Source organism: Bos grunniens, chromosome 26 (genome assembly GCF_055505025.1).
Source record: "Bos grunniens cultivar Pamir isolate PY7600 chromosome 26, Bosgru_T2T1.0, whole genome shotgun sequence".
In the NCBI taxonomy this organism is placed as follows: Eukaryota; Metazoa; Chordata; class Mammalia; order Artiodactyla; family Bovidae; genus Bos; species Bos grunniens.
In genome coordinates this window covers 32977511-33002152 of record NC_141190.1, presented here as the reverse complement: position 1 = coordinate 33002152, position 24642 = coordinate 32977511, and the positions used below count along the sequence as shown (strand labels likewise).

The 24642-nt window shown below is 39.6% G+C and overlaps 1 protein-coding gene across 16 annotated transcripts in view; it reads right to left on the bottom strand.

Moving 5' to 3' along the window:
• The window catches only part of VTI1A (vesicle transport through interaction with t-SNAREs 1A), a 379768-nt gene that overhangs the window by 123672 nt on the left and 231454 nt on the right, over positions 1–24642 (bottom strand). For 2 of the 16 annotated variants that reach the window (XM_086379056.1, XM_086379061.1), the window contains one exon: positions 6537–6858. The exons of 13 other annotated variants lie outside the window; for them this stretch is intronic. In XM_086379056.1, coding sequence (XP_086235182.1) covers positions 6828–6858 — 31 coding nt within the window. In that variant the 3' untranslated portion in view covers positions 6537–6827. Of the gene's footprint in view, positions 1–6536; positions 6859–24227; positions 24455–24642 lie in introns of those variants that run through there. One more of the 16 variants, XM_086379057.1, reaches the window with a different exon arrangement.

Here is a 24642-nt window from a genome sequence, read left to right as displayed (position 1 = left end):
CAGAAGAGAGACCTTGATTACCTCATTGACTTATATGAAGTATCTTCCACATCACCCAGATTTGCGTCCCTACTGAACCTAGAACTATTTTTATCACACAGATACTGAATAAACATTAGTTAAATCACACCACTATAAGCAAAGCATTATGCTGGATTATTTTTAATTATCATTCAGCTACCTATTAGATTTCGAGACAAGGTCTAAATAATGTAGATAGGACACACCTCAATAAGCAAGGAGTTGAACCGTTATCATTTTTAACTATGCTCAATTTCTCATCATTTGGAGGGGAACAGAGACAAGTCAAATGCTGTCTTTTTTAAGATATAACAGAGAGACAGATAGGAATGCAAAATTATTAAGGTGACTGACAACAAATCTGAATCCGATCACAGTAGAAGGACATGCTTAAATGTCTATGTCTTATCAAAAAATAACAAGAAAAAAGAAAAAGAAACAATGGGTCCTTTAATCTAAAAATAATACATGGTCAGCATAGTATCATATACATATACATATATATATATACACACACATACACATATGTAAGTGTTATCTAAGTTTTTGATTACTGATAGCTAGTTTTCTTCATTTTAGAAAAGACTGTGAAAGGACTTCCCTTTTCTATGTTTTATACACAAACCGTTTCATTTTCTAAAAGTGGTTAGACAAAGGGTCAGATGATAACTTTAAATATTTAAACTGGTCAATGACAGTCAAGTAGTCAAGAACTTCTCTAGTTTATTGTTAAATATGCATTGTCTTAGAGGTAACCTTAAGTACCTGGCACAGCTTCCTAATGAGTTATTAGTTATGAAACTATGAAGTAATTTTGAATTTTAAATAAGACTGGAGAATAAACTTGGGTACAACAAATTAAAAGCACCATAATTATGCAATATCATGAGATGTTTTAGATAGTCACGCTATGCATATATCAAAAATACATTAATAAACTGAACATATTAATAAAAAGCCAAGTCTGGCCCTTCAAGACCTCAACACTAATTGGAAAGGATTTTGACAGAACATCTTAAATAACATTCATTATATCAGTTTTGGCAAGCTCCTTTTCAGTTACCTAAATGATGATTATTTCTACATTCCACAGTGCATCTATCAAAATCCAAGATCTGAAAAATATCATTAGTGAGGATGAGTGAAGTAGTAGCTGTTCAGATGGTACAACCTGAATTTGCATTTATTAGTGTAAGGTAGGTGATATGTGTGGGGTGTTTCATTTCTGAAATATTATGTATATTCTGTTCACTTAAAATCTATCATACATTTACTTGTTGTACATCAGTTATATATGTGTATGTATGTGCTCAGTTGCTCAGTCGTGTCTGACACTTTGTGACCCCATAGACTGTAGCCTGCCAGGATCCTCTGTCCATGGTATTGTCCAGGTGAGAATACTGGAGTGGGTTGCCACGCTCTCCTCCAGGGGATCTCCCTGACTTAGGGACTGAACCCATGTCTCTTGTGTCTCCTGTACTGGCAGGTGGATTCTTTACCACTAGTGCCACCGGGTAAGCCAAAAATTATATAAATTATGCACTATATTCCAAATTCTAGCTCTCTTTTTAAGGTCATGCCTTAGAATCACTCTAAAAATGTTTCTCAAAGTGTGATGACTTAAGTGGATTTAATTATTAAAATGTTTCATGGCAAGGGCAGATTAACCTCACAGTGAAACATACACACACACACACATCCAGTAGTAGATTCCATTGGTGAAAAGTGAAACAGGTATAATTTTGCGTATAATACTTTACTCCTGTAACCAAGATACAGATTTATCTATCTTTTCTTTGTCATTGGGCTTAAAGTCATTGAAAATACAAAGAACTAGATCACCATCTAGTTTAAAATAAGAAAGGTCAAGCCAAAAAGGAAGTCCAATTAGTTAACACCAGATAATGCCAAGTGCCTATTACAGGAAAACGGTTTATTAAGGTTAAAAAAAAAAACCAAACACCCAGGCAACTGTGTGATATATAAATGTCTCTAACTATTCTTGATTTTAATACTGAATTTGGTTCCACTGAAGTTCCCCTCTTGAGGCGAACTGTTATATGTTATCTCTTTCACAGATGGCCATTGGTGCCAAGCTTGTTAAAACATATTATTTTGTAAATACCTACACTTTACCTTTTACGCAAATGGAAGCCTTACTCAATAAATAAGCAACCTGATCCAGGTCATGAAGTTAGATATTAGAAAAAGGAGGATATTGCAGCCCGTTGACTGTGGCTCCCCCTCCCCCACTCAGATTCCCCTAGACAAGGAGGCCTTTACTTCCTGGTTTTTTTAGCTGGGTCTTGACTCATGGACTTCCTAGGCTCTCTTTTCTTTTTCTCACTGAGAAGAAAACTCTCATACAGCATATTCATGATCATGCTGCTATGGTATAAATTAAGCTTATGAATGCTGTCCTTCACTTATTGCCCCTTTCTCTCACACAATGATATTTGTAACTCACGAGTTGTAGGATTTCCAAAGCTGAGTGATTTGTAATGTAATACTTCTAGAATCTCCAGAGTAATTTCAGCATTAGTTACAAATAAAAGTTGGCTCTCTGCATCTCTTAACCTTGGGAACATGAACCTTTAAGACGAGGAGATCAAATACCAACATTCCCCTAGGACTGCTGTGCACATCTGCATTTCTGGACATAGGACTTTTTTTGTTCCTAATCAAGTGTAATCTCACTTCATAACTCCTACTCTTGGCTCAGTGCTACCTAGATTTCCAGGCAAGCAAAGAAAGGAGGGTTGAGGATTTTGTGCTTAGAGGTTTGGAAATTTGGCAAATGTTACATTAAAATGCAAGTATTTGATCTTGAACCTCAATAGAATGAGATTCAGTTGAAAAACAAAGAAACCAAAGTGAGGCTTTAGATATTCCAAATCTGCACCTGTATTTTGATGTTGCCAGGTATTTGTACTAAGAATTCTGTGTACAGGGCAAAAGGGAATGAAGAGTTTCCCAAATTTTCCTCTGGGATCTTTCAGCCATTCAAAGTAATTACTAATTCTTGCTCACATCTATGAGTCAGGCATCCAAGTGTTACTATTCGTGGCTGGTCTTATTCTGTGTTTAAATGATCTGATCGTTAGTCTCTGCATCTGGGTCCAAACTAGTTTAACATGGAAAGTTAGCTCAAGGATTGCAGTCACCTTTAAGTCATCTTTAAAGTGATACCTTGAGTTTATTAACATGTGACTATGAAAACTGCCCTTCCAATTCACCAAACTCAAGGTTGGCATTCTTTATGCCAACACTGACATTCTTTTTGCCTAAACACTGACCTTCTAGGATCCAGTCACTGGAAGGACTGACGTTGAAGCTGAAGCTCCAGTACTCTGGCCCCCTGATGTGAAGAGCTGACTCACTGGAAAAGACCCTGATGCTTGGAAAGATTGAAGGCAAAAGAAGGGGGCGTCAGAGGATAAGATGGTTAGATAGCATCACTGACTCAATGGACATGAATTTGCACAAACCCTGGAGATAGTGAAGGACAGGGAAGCCTGGCATGCTGCAGTCCATGGGGTTGGAAAGAGTCGGACATGACTTAGCAACCGAACAACAACAAGAATCCAGTCAATGAAGTAGAGTTTATTTTCAAATAATTTACCATCCAATGAAATTCCTTTAGACCATAGAATTTTAAAAAATCCATAGAATTTAAATTATTCTTTTGTTCAGATAACTGTTAGCACAAGTTACCTGTAAAAGGGCTTCCTAGGTTGCACCAGTGGTAAAGAACCCACCTGCCAATGCAGAAGACATAAAGAGAGGTGGGTTCAATCCCTAGGTCAGGAAAATCCCCTGGAGAAGGAAATGTAACCTTTCCAGTGTTCTTGCCTGGAGAATCCCTTGGACAGAGGAGCCTGGCAGGCTACAGTCCACAGAGTCGCAAAGACTTGGACACAACTAAAGCTCTTGAGAAACCTATATGCAGGTCAGGAAGCAACAGTTAGAACTGGACGTGGAATAACAGACTGGTTCCAAGTAAGAAAAGGAGTACGTCAAGGCTGTATATTGTCACCCTGCTTATTTAACTTATATGCAGAGTACATCATGAGAAATGCTGGTCTGGAAGAAGCACAAGCTGGAATCAAGATTGCTGGGAGAAATATCAATAACCTCAGATATGCAGATGACACCACCCTTATAGCAGAAAGTGAAGAGGAACTAAAAAGCCTCTTGATGAAAGTAAAAGAGGAGAGTGAAAAAGTTGGCTTAAAGCTGAACATTCAGAAAACTAAGATCATGGCATCTGGTCCCATCACTTCATGGGAAATAGATGGGGAAACAGTGTCAGACTTTATTTTTGGGGGCTCCAAAATCACTGCAGATGGTGACTGCAGCCATGAAATTAAAGGACACTTACTCCTTGGAAGGAAAGTTATGACCAACCTAGATAGCATATTCAAAAGCAGAGACATTACTTTGCCAACAAAGGTCTGTCTAGTCAAGGCTATGGTTTTTCCAGTGGTCATGTATGGATGTGAGAGTTGGACTGTGAAGAAAGCTGAGCACTGAAGAATTGATGCTTTTGAACTGTGGTGTTGGAGAAGACTCTTGAGAGTCCCTTGGACTGCAAGGAGATTCAACCAGTCCATTCTAAAGGAGATCAGTCCTGGGTGTTCACTGGAAGGATTGATGCTAAAGCTGAAACTCCAATACTTTGGCCACCTCTTGTGAAGAGTTGACTCATTGGAAAAGACTCTGTTGCTGGGAGGGATTGGGGGCAGGAGGAGAAGGGGATGACAGAGGATGAGATGGCTGGATGGCATCACCGACTTGACAGACATGAGTTTGCGTGAACTCCGGGAGTTGGTGATGGACAGGGAGGCCTGGCGTGCTGTGATTCATGGGGTCGCAAAGAGTTGGACATGACTGAGCGACTGAACTGAACTGAAAGCGAGTTAGCACGCACCTATAAAGGAACAGTTCCATGAAGATTAGACAGGCCTGCATTTCATCAAAGTGGGGGGTACAGACTAAATGTGGATTTAATTTACAGATGCTTTCATACAGCAGCCATAACTTTTATTTCTTGCTATGTTTATCCATTCTATAATGTTAAAAAAAAGAAACAATCCCACATAATCAGCATAATTAGGAATTATTAGGGAAGAACATACTTCATTCAAAATTGACTTATACTATAGCTGTTATTTGTCTATGAACTCATTTATTGTTGTTGGTTGAAAGCCAATATGAGTAATGACTAAAAAGTATTGGTTTTATTTGGAATTAGGCTTGTGTTCAAATTCTAGTTCTGTTACTTATTAGTTCCTGACTCTGGGTATGTTCATTACACTTCTTAGACCTTAGTTTCCTCAGCTGTCATATTGGTTGCTCTAAAGATGAAGAGAGACAATTTACTAAAAAGTGCCTAGTACAGGCTGACTCATAACTCATATTTCTCAGCAAATGGAAGTTACTTTTCATTCGTCAATATCTTTCCTCCTCCGTAAGCTCTGGGATGGGGAGAGATATTTCTGGTAATTCTGTGTACACCTAACGGGATTTGGTTTTGTAACATTGTAGGGAAAACGCTGTTTTTAGATAAGGGACTGGCAGTCAACAGCCAAGCTTACCACTTGCTGGCTATGCAACTTCTGGCAGAGTTCTTAAGGTATTTGTTCTTGGTTTGCGTCTCTGTGGAACGGGGATATGCTTACATCCGTCTCAATGGCGATGTGGAAAGATATGGGTAAAACAGAGTTTATAACCTGCAGGCAGGGCTTGTTGTTGCGGTTATTGTTTAGTTGCTAAGCTGTGTTGGACTTTTTGCAACCCCATTGACTACAGTCCACCAAGCTCCTCTGTCCATGGAATTTCCAGGCAAGAATACTGCGGTGGCTTGTCATTTCCTTCTTCTCAAGGGGATCTTCCCGACCCTGGGATTGAACCTGCCTCTCCTGCGTTGGCAGGTGGATTCTTTACCACTGAGCCACCAGCGAAGCTCAGAGCACTGTTTAGACTTAGGTTATTGTCACTTATTTTACTTGAATTAAGAGTAATTAAATAGTAATTTGGGGGCACTTCTTACATGCTGGACACTGAGTGATTTATAAACACTGTATCATTTAATCCTTACAACAGCTCAGTAAAGTAGGTATTGTTATTCCCATTTTTCAGATGTGGAAACGCGCTGATTTGAACTCTAGCAGTCTGGCTCAGAAACCACACTCTAAACCACCGTCACGCATAGAATCCTATTCCCTTAGGAGAAGAGCCAACCTTTTGTGAACCCACCAATGGCACCATCTAGCAGGTCAAAGTGAAGAGGAAGCAGTCACCTTGCCTGAGAGGATGGCAGACGCCACAGAAACAAAAAGAGGGGACCCCGGAAATCAGACTCAGGTGAGCAAGGCGAGGCCACACTTTTCCCAATTATATTCAGATTTCTGTAACACAAATACCACACTTCTGTACATATATTTTCAGCTTTGCTGAAGTTGCCAAGTAAGATGTAAGAGAGAGAGAGAAAAAAAACCCAGCTCAATTCCACATTTGTCTCTGAATAAGACTTTAGAGTGTAGTAGTTTGGGAAAAATACAAGTAGACAGGCCAGGGTGAAAACCAATACTTTTGTGACAGGTCACACACTTGGGCTGAAATACTCGAAAAGGCCATCACTTGGGGGTGTGGTAGATATGAAGGGCCGTAGCCACGGTGACCTCCGGGAGGATTCTCTGCTCCAGACAGACTGAAGGCACACAGCAGTGGACGTCATCTTGTAGAAAGAGCTGTGACTTTACTGGACACGCGTCTTTGGCTGAACGCTCTGAACCAATGAAACTTTAGAAAAGGCGATCCAAGACAATACTCTGCCTGTGTTCAACAGTGAGAGCACAGAGAGTGTCAGAGCATGTGTTTAAGCATATGTGAACAAAGGGCGTAAAGATGTGTGAGACGGGTGTTAAAACACCAGTTCAAACATGTGTTTAACCATGTGTGAGCAAAAGGGTGTTAAGCCATGTGGTAAAGCAAGTGTTAGAGCATATTCGATTACAAATGTTTCTCATTTGGGAGCTTAAATTATTTTCTGCCTAATCCAGTGTTGCTAAGCAATAGTTCTGTGTTGTTTTAACCGAACACAATAAATGATTAAACTTAGGGGGGAAAAAAAAACTAAAGTTAGACTTATTTTTCCCCGTCTTGGTTTCATTACAAAGAATTTACATCTGTAGTTTTCAATAAACTTAGTGGTGTTCTGCTACAGTAAGCAAAAACTGGCGTAACGCTCCTTGTGTAGGAAGGCAACAAGCAGACTAGAAGACATGCCTGGTGTGCTGAGACAGTGTTCAGTGTTGGGAGAGTCACCGGCATATTAGACTAATCCCGAGGCTTGATAAACCACCTGGTCACTGACTTGGGGTGACTACTCCATCTAGGGCACCATGCTATAGCTAGGATTCTGTTTTAATTATTACTTTTTATTGGACTACAGTTACTTTACAATGTTGTATTAGTTTCTACCATACAGCAAAGTGAGTCAGCTCTACGCATACATATATCACCCTTCTTTGGATTTCCTTCCCGTTTAGGCCACCACAGAGCATGGGGTAGAGTTCCCCGTTCTCTACAGTAGGTTCTCATTAGTTATCTACTTTATACACAGTATTAGTAGCGTACAAGTGTCAATTCCAGTGTCCCAATTCCTCCTCGCCTTTTGCCCTGGGTTCCATACATTTGTTCTCTACATCTGTGTCTTTACTAGGATTCTGTTTTTTTTTTTTTTTTTTTCAATTTTTAAATATCTAGAACACTGCTCTAGAGGACAGGGACTCAGATACTGACAGTACAATGTGATAGAGACCAGCTTTCAAGTTTCTCTGACATTATTTGCTACATATATCAGCTTATGTATCTACAATGCTGCTGGAAGTTTCCTTTCTAAAGCAAATGAATCATCTCGTGTTAAAATGGGAATACACAACCCTGAATGTAATTTTAAAAAGAATCAAAGTAGACAAAAATCAGAGTTTGCTATCAATGCTGGCAGGGCAAAGAAAAAGTTTAAAACTATGTACATATACTAATACAGATACAAAACATTTCAGGTAGCTGTTTTATTTTGTTAGGAAACAAAGCAATAAACAAATTAAACCAGCAAACCAGTTTAAACTCATTCATATATCTTTTGAAAGTAGATATATCATCAAATATTCTTCTTCTTTTTTTTTTTTTTTAAGAACAAAAGACAAGCAAAAGATCTGCAGGTCTGGATTTACATTTCTTAAGCAGTATTAATTAAAATGACTCTTTCTGCTAAACTGTGGAATGATTTGTGTGTAAATGCTATTTGATTATGCCTGTGAAAATATTTTTGATCATTCTGAATAAAGAAAAATAGATATAGCCATTAGAATCAAAATATGGCCTTCCCAATCACCTTTTGCCTCAAGATCACGGAATGTTTTACTGAAACAAAAACTGGCAAGAGAGAAACAAACAATTAAAGCCAGTGTCTTCTGCCAGCCACCCTTGTAGCAGAGGTCAGAGAATTTTTGAATACTTTTCTCTTCCCCTTCACTTGTGTCACTTAATGATTTGTTCATGCGGTTCAGTACAAACTCAAGAAAAGACAATTCCTCAGCAGAAAAAAGCACTGTCTCTGGGTGCTATGACCTCTGCTTAAACAAATTCCAGATTGCATACAGACAAAGCAATGATGATTATTTTTCCTTCTTGGAGACTCAGCCCAAATTAAGAAAACTAAGGAAACAGAATCTGACCACATACTGGAGGAAGGTTGTGCAGAGGCTTTCTCAGTTTATGGTTAATAGTTTTATTTTCATGTTATTTTTTATCTTTTGGCTGTGCCGTGTGGCATGCAAAATCTTAGTTCCCTGACCAGGGATTGAACCCGTACTTCCTGCAGTGGAAGCTCAGACTCTTTAACCAGTGGACTGTCAGGGAAGTCCCAATAGCTTTATTTTTGACCAAAACAAATATACTGATGAGCAAATTCCTTTCAGCAATCTCACGCTTCTTTATTATTATGGTGTCTTATTTTCAATAGTGCAAACTATTTATTTTCTGTCAATACTGAGTATACACTGATATCTGAAGCTATTTCACTGAAGTTAGTCTTCAAATGCTAATAAATCAGGCTCGGGAAAAACGTCTATACTACAAAACTTATAAAACATCCCTAAATCTCATGGGCTTGAGCAAAAGACTATGGAGAGCAGTACTCAGAACCAGCTGGGATTGTTCAGTCTATTTAATTGGAGTTAATTGGAGGCCCCTAGTCTTCAGCCAAATAATCACACTTCTGAATTTCTCTCAGTGTGCCCATGTGAATACACATAATCATTTACCTGAACTTACACTTTTCTCTAGACATGAAATACTCAATAAACAAAACTCACTGGAGGCAAGTAGAAAGAAGAGGCTCTTTCTGAACAAACAGAGCACTTTGTACAATGTTAGGTGGAGTAACATGGTCCTTAACGAATCTTGTGTAACACTTTGTACTTCAATCAAACTTTTCAGAAGGCAGCAAATATGATTAGAAACAGAATTTTAGCCTCTTCTGTTTTCTGAGTGACCATCATTAACCTCAGTGGGATGTGTCATGTGTGGAATAAAAGGGCTATTGAAGGAGAAGTTTCCCCAACTTCACAATCATGGGCGTTCACTCCAGGGCTGTGGGTGAGGGGACATGCCTGCCCGGTGGGCACACAACGCACCCTCAACAGTCTTTCCCGCTGCTTTGAGCTCTGTGCTTTTCTTGGATAAGCCTGCCAAAAATTCTAAACAGTGTAGGGAGGAACTGTCCATAACAAATTGGCGCCATACTTGCAAACGTGTGTTTAATGTATAGAGAGCATTTGCAATGTCCCAAATTGAGACTGGGTGATCGAGGTTGCAGCACTTTCTTTTTTACAAACAAACAACCTCACCGATTGTGGGAAATAAGCAAAACCAATGCAAATAAACCAACACTTATCTTTTTTATCTTAAACATTTTAAAAGTATATTTTTAAAGGGCTTAAGAAAATTAGATGTTGTTAATGTAAGTACTTATGTCCCTTTTCTTCTACTCAATATGGATCTAACCAATGTTAAAGGAATTCATCAACCCCCAAACCAGAAATCTTGAACTTCCAAAATACATAATTAAATGCTAATGCTTCAATCTGAAATTATATCAGCAAATACCATATAGGAAAGTTCAAGGTAGGTACTATGCTAAGATAAATATTTCTCTAAGTCCCAACTTTTCATTTCTGGAAACCAATGGAGAGACAAACCTCAAAAACATTTCATGTATTACATTTCCTATGTAACTGAAATCAGTGGAAGATTAATTTATAACTTATAGTCAACTGATTTGTTTTGGAACATTGTTTTCTGAGATTAAGACTGATTACTTCTTAAGGTTGAATCATCAAACTTTGTTGAAAGGAGGTGAGAAGTAAAAACTTACTCAAAATAATTAGATTAACCCTCATATCTACAAGCATGCTTCCAGACATTAGAAAGTTTTCTCTTAAATGTGTTTCCTTCCAGGTCTTTTGGAGAAGGGAAATGGCAACCCACTCCAGTACTCCTGCCTGGAAAATCCCATGGACAGAGGAGCCTAGTGGGCTACAGTCCATGGGGTCATAAGGAGTCAGACATGACTGAGCAACTAACACTTCCAGATCTTTATTAAAATGCAAAGAGTTACATGGGCAAAGTTCATTATAAACCAAAACGTTGTAGCTCATCTGTTCTTTGATCATTTGTTTGTTCATTCATTCATTCGTTTGCCCACTCATTTATTCATTCAAATACTTCTTCAGTGTCCATTCTGTCTAAGGAACTAGTAAGGCACAGGAAGTCTAAAGCAGAAAGATTCAGTCCTTGCCCTCAAGGGGCATAAATGCTTTTGGGTGCGACAGAATAAAGCGGGCAACTACAACATAGAACTAGTAGGTTGGGACTGGGGAGGCAGGGGATAGCCTACATTAAAATGGATAAAGCATTTTTAAGTTTGGAATCAGGGGTTCCCAATTCCTCAGTGGGGCAGAGACTGAAGACCACACATGATTCCAAGAAAATGCTACATGTGTACAGAGTCTTGGCCCAGAAGGACCTCCTACATCTCCAAGGGTGTGACTCAGGAAAGAGCAACAGGGCTTTTGAATTCACTTTTTGTACTTCCTCTGGGAAACTGAGATGATAATTTGATAGCTTCTTTTTGCCTTTTTTCTACTTGGAAACTCTTCAAGCTCTTTTTATTTTCCATGAGCCTCATGTCAGGTAAATTTAAAATCATTTTATAACCCAACTCCACCCTGCTCCATCTTTAGAATGACATGAAAACAATCATTTTCAAAAGTTTTAGGAGGTAGAGGAACAGGCATCACTTCACTTCTACATATTTTGGTGCTTCGTTATGTTTTGAGACCACATCTGAGTGCTTATGGTCTAAGAGGGGAGACGGGAAGGAACCCCACAAATACAGCACAGTGAGGGGTCGCACGGTGCAGTGTGCAGACCACCACAGGGGCGGGAGCTGATGTTAGTCAACACAGAGAGGATCACTTTTAATTTTAAATATTTTTGAACACTCAACATTTTATTTAAAACATTTAATTATGCATTTACTTTAACATGTGAAAAAAATGCATAACGAACACACTTGAACCATTAATCCATGTGGGAACCATACTCTGTGGGATAATGCTAAAGAATATATTTTAAGTTGAAAAAAGAAGTGTGCTAATTTAAAGAAAAATAGCACTGGAGATGTTAGAAAAGACCAAAAAAAAAAATTGTGATGTACTACTCTGATCACTGAAGTTTGGGAAATAATGCTGTTGAATGTAGGTAAGTCAAAAATGATGATACTTTATAAAGTTTGGAATCCTTAATGTATGTTCCCTGGGCTGAAATAAGTTGCCGTGAGGCAATTTATGTTCTAGGAGGACACAGGTCAGGGAAGGGCACTAACGGGGCCTGGGGGATTCAGAGGGGTTTCCAGAAAGAGGAGGCTTAAAAATGACAAGTTGTGCTGGAAAGCAGTATACCTATTAGGACCAAACATTTGCAGAATTGTTGAATCTTCTGCTTGGATGGGACACGAGAATTCATGTTATCCATAATTAACTTTAAAATGTGTTGTTGTTTAGTCACTAAGTCATGTGTAACTCTGTGCGGCTCCACGGTCTGTAGCCCGCCAGGTTCCTCTGTCCATTGGATTCTCCCAGGCAAGAATACTGGAGTGAGTTGCCATTTCCTCCTCCAGGGGATCCTTCCAACCCAGGGATTGAACCAGTGTTTCCTGCATTAGCAGGCAGATTCTTTCCCATTGAGCCACCAGGGAAAGCCCAACTTTAAAATACTTCCATATATATCTATATCTATATCGATATATAGATATATATAGATATAGATATATATATAGTGTGACATATATGTGTGTATTGGTTTTAATCCACACTCAGTGACTGAAGTGGCCTAATGGGAATACACTGTTTAGTTCAGCTATGAGACTAACGAAATACCATATTCCAGAAGCAGCTCTTAAAGTGTAGCACCTATCTTCATCTTATACTTTTGATCAGCATAACTAATAATTATTAATGAGGACATTAGAAATGGTATTGAAGTTACGTGGACTGGTTAGAAACATTATCATCAGCACGCACAGCCTGCATGGGAAGGGCATCTGCTTCTAGTGACCCCAGTTGCCTATTTCCCCTGGACTGGAGTTGTCCACTCAGGATTAGTCTCCTGGTCCATCCACTTAAGGGCTTCCCAGGTGGCTCAGTGGTAAAGAATCTGCTGCCAGTGTAGGAGACATGGGTTTGATCCCTGGGTTGGAAAGATCCCCTGGAGGAGGAAATGGCAACCCACTCTAGTATTCTTGCCTGGGAAATCCCACAGACAGAGAAGCCAGGGGGACTACAGTCCATGGGGTCGCAAAGAGTTGGACATGACTTAGAACTAAAAGAACAACAACATCCACTTAAAGGAGGAGTCTATCACCTGACTTTGACTAGAAGGTTAGCCAACTCCTATTGCTAGAATATTCTCACATCAAACTTGAGGGAACTTTCCCTGTAAGCTGCCGGCTGTCAATGCACCCTCCTGTCAGAACAGAGGACAGACGCTTGGTGGGCCCACAGGACAGGTGGAGGGCCTTTTCTGTGCTTACTTGCTAAAACATGTTTCTAAGTGTGGCAGAGTTCTGTCTGAGATTTGCCTTCGATATATTATTCCAGAAGCAGGTACAGACCTCCACCACCATCAAATCATCTGTCTCCAACTGCAGCTGTGATCTAGCAGGAAGAAACTGATAATTCTTTAAGGCTAAATGTGCTAGGCAGATCTTAGCTAAACCTCCTGCAGAGAGATTCAGTGATTTGCCCAAGATCACACAGCTAGTTGGTGATAGAACAGAGTTTAGAATGCTGTGCTTCTTGTTACTGCCTTCTCAGGCAACCAATGACTGAAGACCAGGTTTACTCAACTTGATTATGTACACAACTTTTAAACAGTGCACAGGCTCAGGTTCAGCCCAGAAGATCATGATTCTTGAGGAGAGCTGTGGGAGGGACCCAGGTGTCCATGCTTTTTAAAATTTTGCACAGGTGCCTCTGATACAAACACGTACAGTCAAGAATCACTGGACTAGACTGTGGTACTAATAAGTATCATCTAGGGACTTCCCTTATGGCATAGTGGTTAAGAATTCACCTGCCAATGCAGGGGACATAGGTTCGACCCCTGGTCCAGGAAGATCTACATGCTTCAGAGCAAATACTGAGCTGGAACTCTGGAGCCTTCAAGCCACAGCTACTGAGCCATGAGCCTAGAGCCTGTGGCCCACAGCAAGAGAAGCCAGTGCAATGAAAAGCCCACATATCTCAAAGAAGAGCAGCCCCCGCTCACTGTGACTAGAGAAAGTCCTCACACAGCAATGAAGACACAGTGTAGTAAACAAAATAAACAACAATTTATAAAAAAAATTAAGTACCATCTACTGAACATTTTCTCTGGGCTTGGCCCTGTGCTTGACATGCTCTGTATTATTTCATTTTTACCACAAACCATTAAAAGAGGTATCTGCATTTTACAGATGAAGAAACTCATGCAGAGAGAAGTTAAGTAACTTGTTCAAAGGGATAGTTTACAAATGGCAAGACTGAGAATCCAGATTCACCTCCTCTACAGATATGTTCTCAGCCATGATACCTGCCGCATACGATGGGACAGGGTGCTGCTCAGAGTTTCTAAAGCAGAGGTCATGAATCTTTAGAGAGAGGTGGATGAAGTAAATTATTGAGATCGTCAAACAGGAACCAGAGTGTGCTGGAGACCATGTGCTCCTCTAAAAGGTTTTCAGTTTTAATTGCGGGCAGCTATTTTGAAAGTTTTAAGAGTAACTCTGCAGAGCAACTGGAACTCCTACTCATCGCGATGGGAATGCAAAAACGTTCAGCCACTTTGGAACCAGTTTGGCAGGTCCAAATTAAAATCCATTTTAATTTATGAAATTAAAATATATACATATGAGTTGGCAGTCCCACCCCTAGATATTTACTCAACAAAAACGAAAACCTAAACAATGACGTGTGCACAAATGTTCAGGGCACCATTATTTATAATTGCTCTGAACTGGAAGCAACCTACAGGCTCATAAACTGGTGAGTGAGAAACAAATTGTAGCATATTTCTACTATGGAATATTACTCAGCCATTAAAAGGAGTGCAATAGTAATACACACAACAATGCGGATGAATTTCAAGATCTCTACGTTGACTGAAAGAAGTCTTACACAAATGATCATGTGCTGGATAATTCCATTTATGTGAAATTCTAGAAAAGGCAAAACTAACAGCAGAGAGCAGATCAAGGTCTGCTTGGGACAGGGATGGAGGAAGTGAACTGAATACAAAACTGGTCTCTGTCCAGATGTATTGTGGTGGTTACCTAATTGCATCCCATGACCAAAATTCATCAAAACTACACTTAAAATGTGTGAATTTTATGATATGTAGATGATATTTCAAATTTAAAAACAAACCAAAACCGTGCATACTGGGGAAAAAAACAACAACAACTCTGCAAGCTGCTTACGGTCCACAGAGTTCCAGTTTTCACCCCCTGGTCTCAGTAGAGAGATTCCGATTTAGCTGCCCCAGCGGAAACACAAAAGATGACGAGTCATCCATCATCCCGGGCTCGGGAAAGATGGGGAAGCTCGCGTTCATCTTCCTCCTTCCATTTCTCCTCCCTCAGGTGCAAAATGCTCCCATGCTGCCCCCTGGCTGTTCAGCACCTCCTGTCACGGCACCCAGCTCACACCTCAATCTTCTGCTAATAAGGTAGCTCCAAAGCCACCCTTGCTGTCAGCCCTCCTCTTGGCCTCCTGCATTCCAGGCCATCCCTCAGTGCTCTGTGCAAGGCAGAGGCAAACTTCACCTGGTTAACACCCCACCGAGCAGGTGCCAGGATTGATGCTGATTAAATTATCAAGTACCAACAGCTGACAAAGACAATGCGTGAATTCTTAACCCAACTTCAAGTATTGCCTTTCAGTCTGTTTGTCAGGGAATACTTGGGCAGGAAATGGGGCTATTTCTAGAATCCACCTTATTTACCTCCTCCACATGGTGACCTGCCTGCTTTGTTTATAGACCTACTTTATCGCCAATATTATCATGGAACACCTTAAAATTAATATATGCAAGTGATCCGTGTGGACAGCATAGAACAGTAGCAATAGATCTCAGCACCCAATTATCAAAGTTCAGCGCTCTTAACCATTAGGTGGTGGAAGCCTGAGCCACATTAGAGTCAGCCCTTCAATTTTCTGGAAAACTAACGCATGCCAACGTGCCGCTCGGCTTTCCTGAACCTCTATCAACACCATAATAACTTGATTAGGAAAGATCAACTATAAAACCAAATTCACTACGTATAGTAAGCTACCATGTTAAGTTAAAGGAAAAGGCAGAACTTAAAATTGTACTAAAGTCACATAAAGGAAAATACCAACGTTTAAATAAAGACAAAAAATAATGAAGAAAAGATCACTGTAGGTGTGTTATGAGCACTTTCTTTTAAAAACTGTTCTCTTTGGCTCTGGCAACACTATTTGTGTAATAAATACAAATCGTAAAGCACACAGACTGGGTCCCTGGCCAGGACACTGTGCTTACCTGTCACCCACCGACCAGTTACCACTTGTGTTGACTGCTCTTACTTCCTTCTCCTTACAGATTTGAAAGGCCATGGGATTTTGCAGTGTCCTGCCAGGTACCTTCAAGTATTTCGTCAGCGCTTTAGTCACGCTGAAGAGGACAGCCACTCCTTCCCTCTGTCTGCTAAGCGTTTCCATTTGTCAATGGAAATACTAAAATCCAGAGAACTTGATTAACAAGGCAGATGTGCACCTAGAAAGAACCCCAGTGCTGAGAGCGAACTTTCAATTGAGAAATTTTTAGAAAGTGATGTCTTGACAAGCCACATGGTTAATACATTTTTTCCCCCAAAGCAAAACTAGGTTAAAAATTTCAAGTCCTATTAAAGCAAAATGGCTGCCAGGAAAAGAAAAGAGGGGGCGGGGGGCGCAGAGATAGTAGTAGGCCCAGGCCAGTTTCACTCAATGTTGTGAGATTTGAATCCAGGCCACCCAGCCTCTCTGATCTGTGGCCTCCTAAAATCCTCCAGGTTCTAGCTCCCCTCCGCCCCCAGACCAGCCTATTCTCAGATTATGTCACAGGCAGCAGAGCTGAGACAACAGGTTATAGAAAGCTCACACAACACTGAAGAGACAGCAAAGCCTAATGATTAAGAGGACAAGCTCTAAAGGAGCTGTTCTGAGCACTGGCTCTGGATGGTACTTTCGACGGCACAGTATGAAAAATCCCACCTTCTGGTGAAGTCTATCCTGCCTACACCCATAATCACCAGCACTTGTAACACCTTTCAGAATGCTTAGAGAAACCCCATGAAACCCGTGATGTTCAAGAGGAAATCAGAACTTGCAAAAATTAAACAGCAATGCACTACATAAAAACAATGAAAGAATTTGATCTTTTAAGGCTCATGCTGCCCAGAGGACATAATAGGTGCTCAAGAAGAGAATAATAATGAGGAGAACAAATGGAGTCTGGATTTTCAGGCCTCTTATCAGTCAAGCTTTTATCTCCCAAGGTGTGGTGGGGGCAGGGTGGGCTGGGAGGGAGATGACACTTCTGTACAAGCGTGCTGAAAGGTGATCTACTAATTGTTAAAACAAGAGCCCCAGAAAACAAAAGGCAAAAATCACAGAATTGACAACAAAGCTGATCTGCATTATCTGCCATGTCTGCCTTGCAAGATGCTACTTCTCTGTTTGTTTGTTTTCTTAGTCTGGAATCTCTTAACTTTGCCTGGGTAAATCTCACCGTTCCTTCAAGGGCCATTATGAATGCCCTGCCATCCATGAAACTCATCCTAATTCCTCCAAGTTGGCAATGATCTCCACTCAGAACTGCACACGGGGTTTCTGCTCAGCATCCATCTGGAAGTCGTGTTTCCTCTACACTCCTCAGCCCTCTTTGGTTAGGATGTGAGTTTTCTAAGGGCAAGAGCCATTCTCCATCCCTACAAACTCAGCAAAGTTCCTTGCAAAGGAACTTGCAAAGTGTGGAGTAAATTGTTGCTCAGTTGCTAAGTCATGTCTTAACTCTTTGTAACCCCATGGACTGTAGCCCACTGGGCTTCTCTGTCCATGGGATTTCTCAGGCAAGAATACTGGAGTGGGTTGCCATTTCCTTCTCCAGGGGATCTTCCTGACCCAGGGATAGAACCGCTATCTCCTGCAACAGCAAGTGGATCCTTTATCGCTGAGCCAACAGGGAAGCCCATGGAGTGATTTACCATTTTCTTAATAAAAGCTTCCAGGATAGGAGCATTAAGAGGGGAAATCAATTCCTAAAGGTAAGTCATTTTTATTGCTGGGGATTAGACTTTTTCCTTGGAGAGAGAGAGAAGAGAAACGGGAAGTACAGAATGCTGTGAGGATGCCTGGCCTACATGAGCTGTCATGATGAAGCACGGGGCAGACATGCCTCTTTTTCCAGATGTATCAGCAGACTCCACCGATGAATACAGATGCCACAGCTGGCTTTACCAGGCAGTATTTGGAATGACCCCCTAAATCCAGCCTCACTATATTACTTAGAGGGACACTTAAACCTCAAAGAAGATTCATCTAAGGAAAATGGCTCATGGGATTTCATTCCCCCTAAGGCTTCCATGCCTTGTGTCAGTAAGTCATCAATAATTAAACAGTAACAGTTAAAACAAGACCACCCAAGCATACAGGCCCAAGGGTTGAGCTACAGAAATGGTTTGCATGGTCCTCTTATTTAGGGTGATTTTAAAGATCATCCATGGTTTCTGGTTTAAAATGGCACCTGCTTGATGGCTCTGGATGCTGTACCTATCAAAGTGCCCATTAAACTGTAATGAAAAAAAAATGATGATAATTTATGACACCTAAACCGTCACCACAAGTTGCCAGAACCTGCAAGGATTTTCTACTGCTGCAAAAAATGAATTGGGCTGAAAAATGTAAGCAGTAGTCCACCTCCCACAAAGTCTGCTGCTAGGTAAAAAAAATGTGAATTCTGTTACAACGAGAAACCAGGCATCTGTCTTTCTTATGGTGGATGCTGCCACGTAGGAGACATGTGAACTACTGTGGGCATGCCTCCTTTTCCACACTCCTCACCTTCTTTCTTTTCTATAGCCAATAAGAAACTACAGTTCCTAGGTAAACAATAAATCAATACTGGGTAGTGACAAGCAAGGTATGGTGAACCCTGGGAAGCATGGTCTTTGTAAGTAAAGTGTGTTTGCAGGCAGTGGTAGAGGGTAAAGATGGGAAGGAGATAACAGGTGTACAGCCAAGGGCTGGACACTTTTCATGCCAGAGTCAAGAAGTAGGGGAAGGAAGAAGTCCCGTTTCATTCCTGTGAAGACAGTCTGGAGATGGAGGACTCTCTCTCGACAGAGTTGATCACATAACATTGCCATCCATTTGCAGACCCAAGGAGAGGATTTAAAAACTAACCAAACCAAATAAAAATGTGCAACAACATGAAGATGATGGGAAAAAAGATCTTATAGAACAAGGGAAAGAATATGACATCCTAAAGTGTCAGAGGGAAAGTGCAATTCTGAAAACTGTGTGCTGAAGAAACCTACACAGGTTTTTGAAAACTGTTTGGTTTCTTCAATGAAACAGCAGGAGTACAGCCTTTATAAAATGAAGGGCAGATAACTGTAAAGTCAAACCTGTGAGGTTTAAAAAAGATAAAAGGGTAACAGATGAAGCAATGGATGAGGTAAAGAAGAGATTTCATAGAACCAGTAATAGAATTAGTATTCACAGAGAAAATTACTGGAATGATCTATGCCAAAACTTTAATAGTTGATACCTGTCACTAGTGTGACTATGGATTACTTTCTCCCTGTTTCTTGATACTTATTATTATTATTATTTTTTACAAAATAAAAGGTTTTTTAAATCTTTCACTAGAAAAAGTTTTTAATTAGGAGAAGTATAATTATGAAGATGTGGTATTTTAGCAACACATTTATGATACAATATTAAGTCAGAGGAGCAATCTAACATCATACATGGATCATGACTGAAAGAATAAAGGGAAATACCTGTATCAACAGAGTAGCTTGTTTTAAGGAAGAAGGATTAAAACAATTTCTTTTCTTTTAAAAGATTTCTTTAATATATCTATTTTATGTTTTATACTAAAAAATTGACTTAGAACGACCCCTCACATGAAACGATAGTCATACCCTCAGTGTGATGGCACTACAGAAAAGGAAATCCTTCTGATGCCAGCACCTACTTTCAGTCCAGTTTCCCCAAGACTCCCAGGTTCACTTTCATGTTCAAACCAATTACTACAACTACAATTTAGGCTAAGTCCCTGGAGGATAGGGCCTTTTGTTTTTGTCTTATACTCTATGCCTAGCACTTAGCTTAGTGTTGAGAAAATCGCAAGAGCTCATGAAATAACTGGTGAATGAACAAAGGAATAACAGAAGGAAAGACTATTCCTTAGAATAGTCTTAGAGACAGGTACAGCCATGCATAAACAGATTCTTTGCATTCATTCAGTTTTTACAGCATCTCCAGTGTTGAAAACTGCAAGGATGCTTTGCTTCTAGAATTCTCATCATTCATCATAGATTACATGCTCCATGGAAATCCAGTCAGAGCCAAAACCTGGTGCCATCTTTTTATTTCTCTTTTTCCATTTCAAAAGAAAAAGCTGTAGTTAATTCTAATTTTCCTGCGGGCAGAGGGAAAGGGAACTTTTCATGTGTGTGAAAGAATGGCACCCGCTCAGCCACCTGAGGACAGCTCCTCCCAGGAACACCTGTTTGCTCCAACTGAAGCTGGTCCAAATTGAGTCCTGGGGATCAGGAGCTTGCTCTTCAAATGTCCCACCATTCTACAATATTTATTCCCCACCTGTCTGATGGCCGTGATAGCTTGGGAACGCTCCAGCCAGGGAAAGCTGTTGCTTGGCCCTGACATGGCAGAGCTAACAGCAGCTAATGTTCACCCAGAATCTGGTCTGAATCCAGTTACTCCGGAGTTCAAAAATACCTCTTTTTCCTTTTCAGTTCATCAGTCTCAGAAAAAATTCTTAAGGAGGGTGGAGGTAAATAATTTTTTATCCTCCTGACCAATATGCTGCAAAAGCAAGTTATACCTTTCACTTTGCCTCTTAAATCTGATTTTTGGGTTTTCCAGTCGGAGGCATATTAAATAGTTGCCCAATACTAAAAATGAGGATTGGTAAATTCATTTCTCCAACATGAGAGCTACTGAAAATCCAGAAGGTAAAAACGCAATAAAACCGATCTTAAACACATAATTTAACATGCAATTCAGGGAAAGAAAAAGATGCCTACGTTAAACTCCAATTATAATGGTGAAATAATGTTTCATTTAAAAAATTCCAGCCATGAGAAAACTCTACATTTGAAAAGCTTACATAAAGCCTTATAAAATAAGAGACCTTTTATCTCCTCCAGATCCATGAGCCAGAAAATACTTTATCTATGCAATTTCAAGGCACATAAAAACCCCAGTGAATAAATAAAATGTTCTTGTTTTCTTTATACAGAAGCTTTAAAAATTATCCATATAAATAGCTTGGCCTTGAACAGACAGATTAAAAGATCTAAAGGCTATGGCTTCAGATCACATATACAGAACAGAAAATGAATGCTTTTCTTCATTGGCTGGGCAAGTTTGCTACTAACTAGATTTCTATAAACCCATTTGATGGAAAAGATTTCATGGGAATATATGAAAAAAAAATTCAATGTTTTAAAGTGATATACTTATCAACTAATTAATGGATCACAATAAAATAATCCATGTACTCTACCAACATTCTTCACATCTATTCATGAATCCCAAGTATAGAAGCTATAGTAAATATGTAGTATAATTCCGAAGACCATAGATTTTTATAAACACATTATTTTAGTCAAGGGTATGAAAGTTCTTAGTATCTTTCTAAAATTGGGGTAAATGTGTGAAAAGATTTTTCATAATTGTTTGCAATTATGAAATTATCTTTTCTATTGAGGTGACTTCAAGCCTTTCTTGTTTACTTGAAGAAAATCTTAAACTCTACTGCAATTAAATTCTCAAGAAGGATTTGGGTCATATTTATTTTATGAGCAGATGCAGTTACAAGTTGTTAACTTTCTATATACCCTCAACATAATCGTGGACAAATAAGATCTCTCTAACACCATCCTTCCTACCCTCGATTCAATTTCTGCCACTGGAAGTTACTACTTTGAGGCTGCCATAAAAAGGGAAGCAGCGTACACCATGAGTGGGTTAAGAATTAGGCAGCAACTTTTAGGCTGGGTACCTGCCATTTCCTCTATAAAATCTTAACTGACCGTGGGCACCAGGATTTCTTCTTCTTGTTGCAGCCTACAGCCTCTATCTCTCACTGACCATGAAGTACAAGTGACTATGCACTGTTATTTCTTAAAAATATTAAGGTACCTAGGAGTAGAGTTCTGAGTTTGTTGAATCTCTGATGACCACCAGATTCCCTTTGACATAGTAAACACGGTGTAAACATTTGCTGTTGAAGAAGATGCTGCTGTGGCTGTTGTTGCTAAGAACATGGTTTCTGAGGCTAATACTAGGGTATTGGTCCAACTTGGCCCCATCTTGATGGAATGACTTTGGGCAAGACTCAACTTTTGTAGGGCTCAATTATTTATGACACAAGGATAATAATGATGATGCCAAATCACAGACTTCCTCTGAAATTTACATTAAATGATAATGTACGTGAATGTGCCTTACAAACTATAAGGCCTTATAGAGATTTTAACTGTTAAGATTGTCTTCAGGATTTAATTTTGATAAATGGTCTGATTTCCCAAAGGAAGCACCCCTGAAAAGTTTCTTGTTAAACTTTGTGGGAAATTCAAAATAAGTGTTTCTTGTAGACCAATACGTTTCAAATAAGCCAGAGTATCAAAGCCTGTAAGTAGTATTTAGCTAAGACATTTGTACACAGTTCTGTAACTATGTCTCATTTCTCAACTTTTTTGGAGTTGGCTGGGGACTCTTCAGAAAATTTTATGGAAAATTCTCAGCATGATGCATACACACATACACAAAAATTTTCAGAAAGTTCCAGTGGTTCAGAGACTCTGTGAAACCCTTCCTAGGATAGGGACCACTGCTCTATGCCCTGAGATAAAGAGCATGGTTTTTCTGAAAGTACTTGGGGACTCTGCTGATTGAGACACTTTTAACTGATTTGAGAATTAGAAAGCTGAGAGGGTTTTTTTTTTAATCATAAAATCATTAAGATATCAGAATATGGACAATAGAGTAGCTATGTAAACTATAAGAAACTATGCTGTTCTTTCATAATTCCAAACCTGTTTAACCCTTTTTTAAATTTTTTAATAAAATTTACCATTTTTGCATTTTCCCCATTGATTGATAGTCAGACTTTAGTTTCAAAGTCCTTCACACAATTTTACAAAAGAAGCCACTAACTTTCTAAGTAGGCTGCTGAGGTTAAAAAAAGAAAATGCCTCCGGTCATTTCAGTTACTATCTTGTCAAAAAATGTTGGAAATAATTTAAAAGAAGAAAAAGAAAACTACCTCAATTAATACAAGCAAGGTGACCAACTTTTGTAGTTTAAAAAATATTTTAATTACACTTTTGGATATTGAATATCTTTCTTTATAAACAATGCTTTCTTTCTTTTTCTTTTTTTTCCATGAATGCAAACAATTCTTTCTTAATACCTAGATGACAAAAAAAATCTCAAGACGTACACAGTTGTTTCTTATTATGGCTTCCCTGGAAAACATTTCTGGGAAAGCACAATTCCCAGCCACTTACTTTGTTTACAACAGACAAAACTGCTTGTGTGGTATAAATAGGAGTTTGTCCTTAAATGCTGCTGAAAAATAAAATACAACCATGAAAAGGAGCTATTTCCTGCCCCCAAGGTGGCTTAAAAAAAAAAATCTTAGCTACTTTAGGAATAGTACCAAAGCATAAATAATAATTAACAATCGCCACACAATAAAAGACTAATTTTACCAAAAAAAAAAGGAAAAAGAAAGAAAAAAAAAAGAGCTACGTATTTTAGAGCTGCCCTCAGAATTGTCAGCATTAGATTTTCTTCTCCTACAAGATTCTGAAACCCCTTTTTGTCCTCTTGCATTTGCGATGTATATCTATAGCTCGTTCTTGTTTGTGCAGATAAGCCTCGCCTTGTCTCCCTAACTGGACTTTCAAAAGAGATTCACAGTTGTTTGACTTTTGATCTGGGGAGCAGCTAGCTCGACCACCTGCACTGTGCATGGGCTGTTACTGAGCTCGCTTTGTCCCATCTTATAACACAGCGAGCCTTTTAAAAGTGATGTGTGAATACACTAATTTACAATGTGAGCGTTCAAACAAAAAAATATGGTGGCGGCGGTGGCAGCGGTGGCGGTGGCAGCAGTGGCAGAAGAGGAAGGGGGAGATGTGTGAAGCGGGAAGCCCGGGCACTCGCTTCAGGAAAGTTCAGATATTGTTCACTGCCTCTGGCGTCTAATGAAACAGATGGCCAAAGGCCTCCCTGAGCTTACAATGGAGCAGACAGTGGTGTAATGTTGTGGGGGCCTGCAATTGGAAAAATGTTGTTTGGTGATGGTATATGTTAATAAATAGCTATTTACAAGGGGCGGGGGGCGGCGAGCTGATGGCTCCATTACTTGTTTACAAGGAAGGCCCAGGGCTCCTGCTTCCAGTTAACAGCTCAAGGCTGCATTCAAAGAAAGCGTTGATGGTGAGGGTGACATGCACTCTTCATATTCTACATTGCATTAAAGAATGGCATGCTTCCTGGGGATAAAAGGAAAAAATCATAAAAGAAAGGTAATTCGCGAATTAGGTCAAATTGTGACTCACATCCAAGGAAAATATCAATATAAGATGCTTTTCCACTGTGATTAAATAATGGACAAAAATATTCTGTTATTGTGAAGTTACTTATTTTATCTTTGAAAGAACATGTTTACATGGTAGCCAAA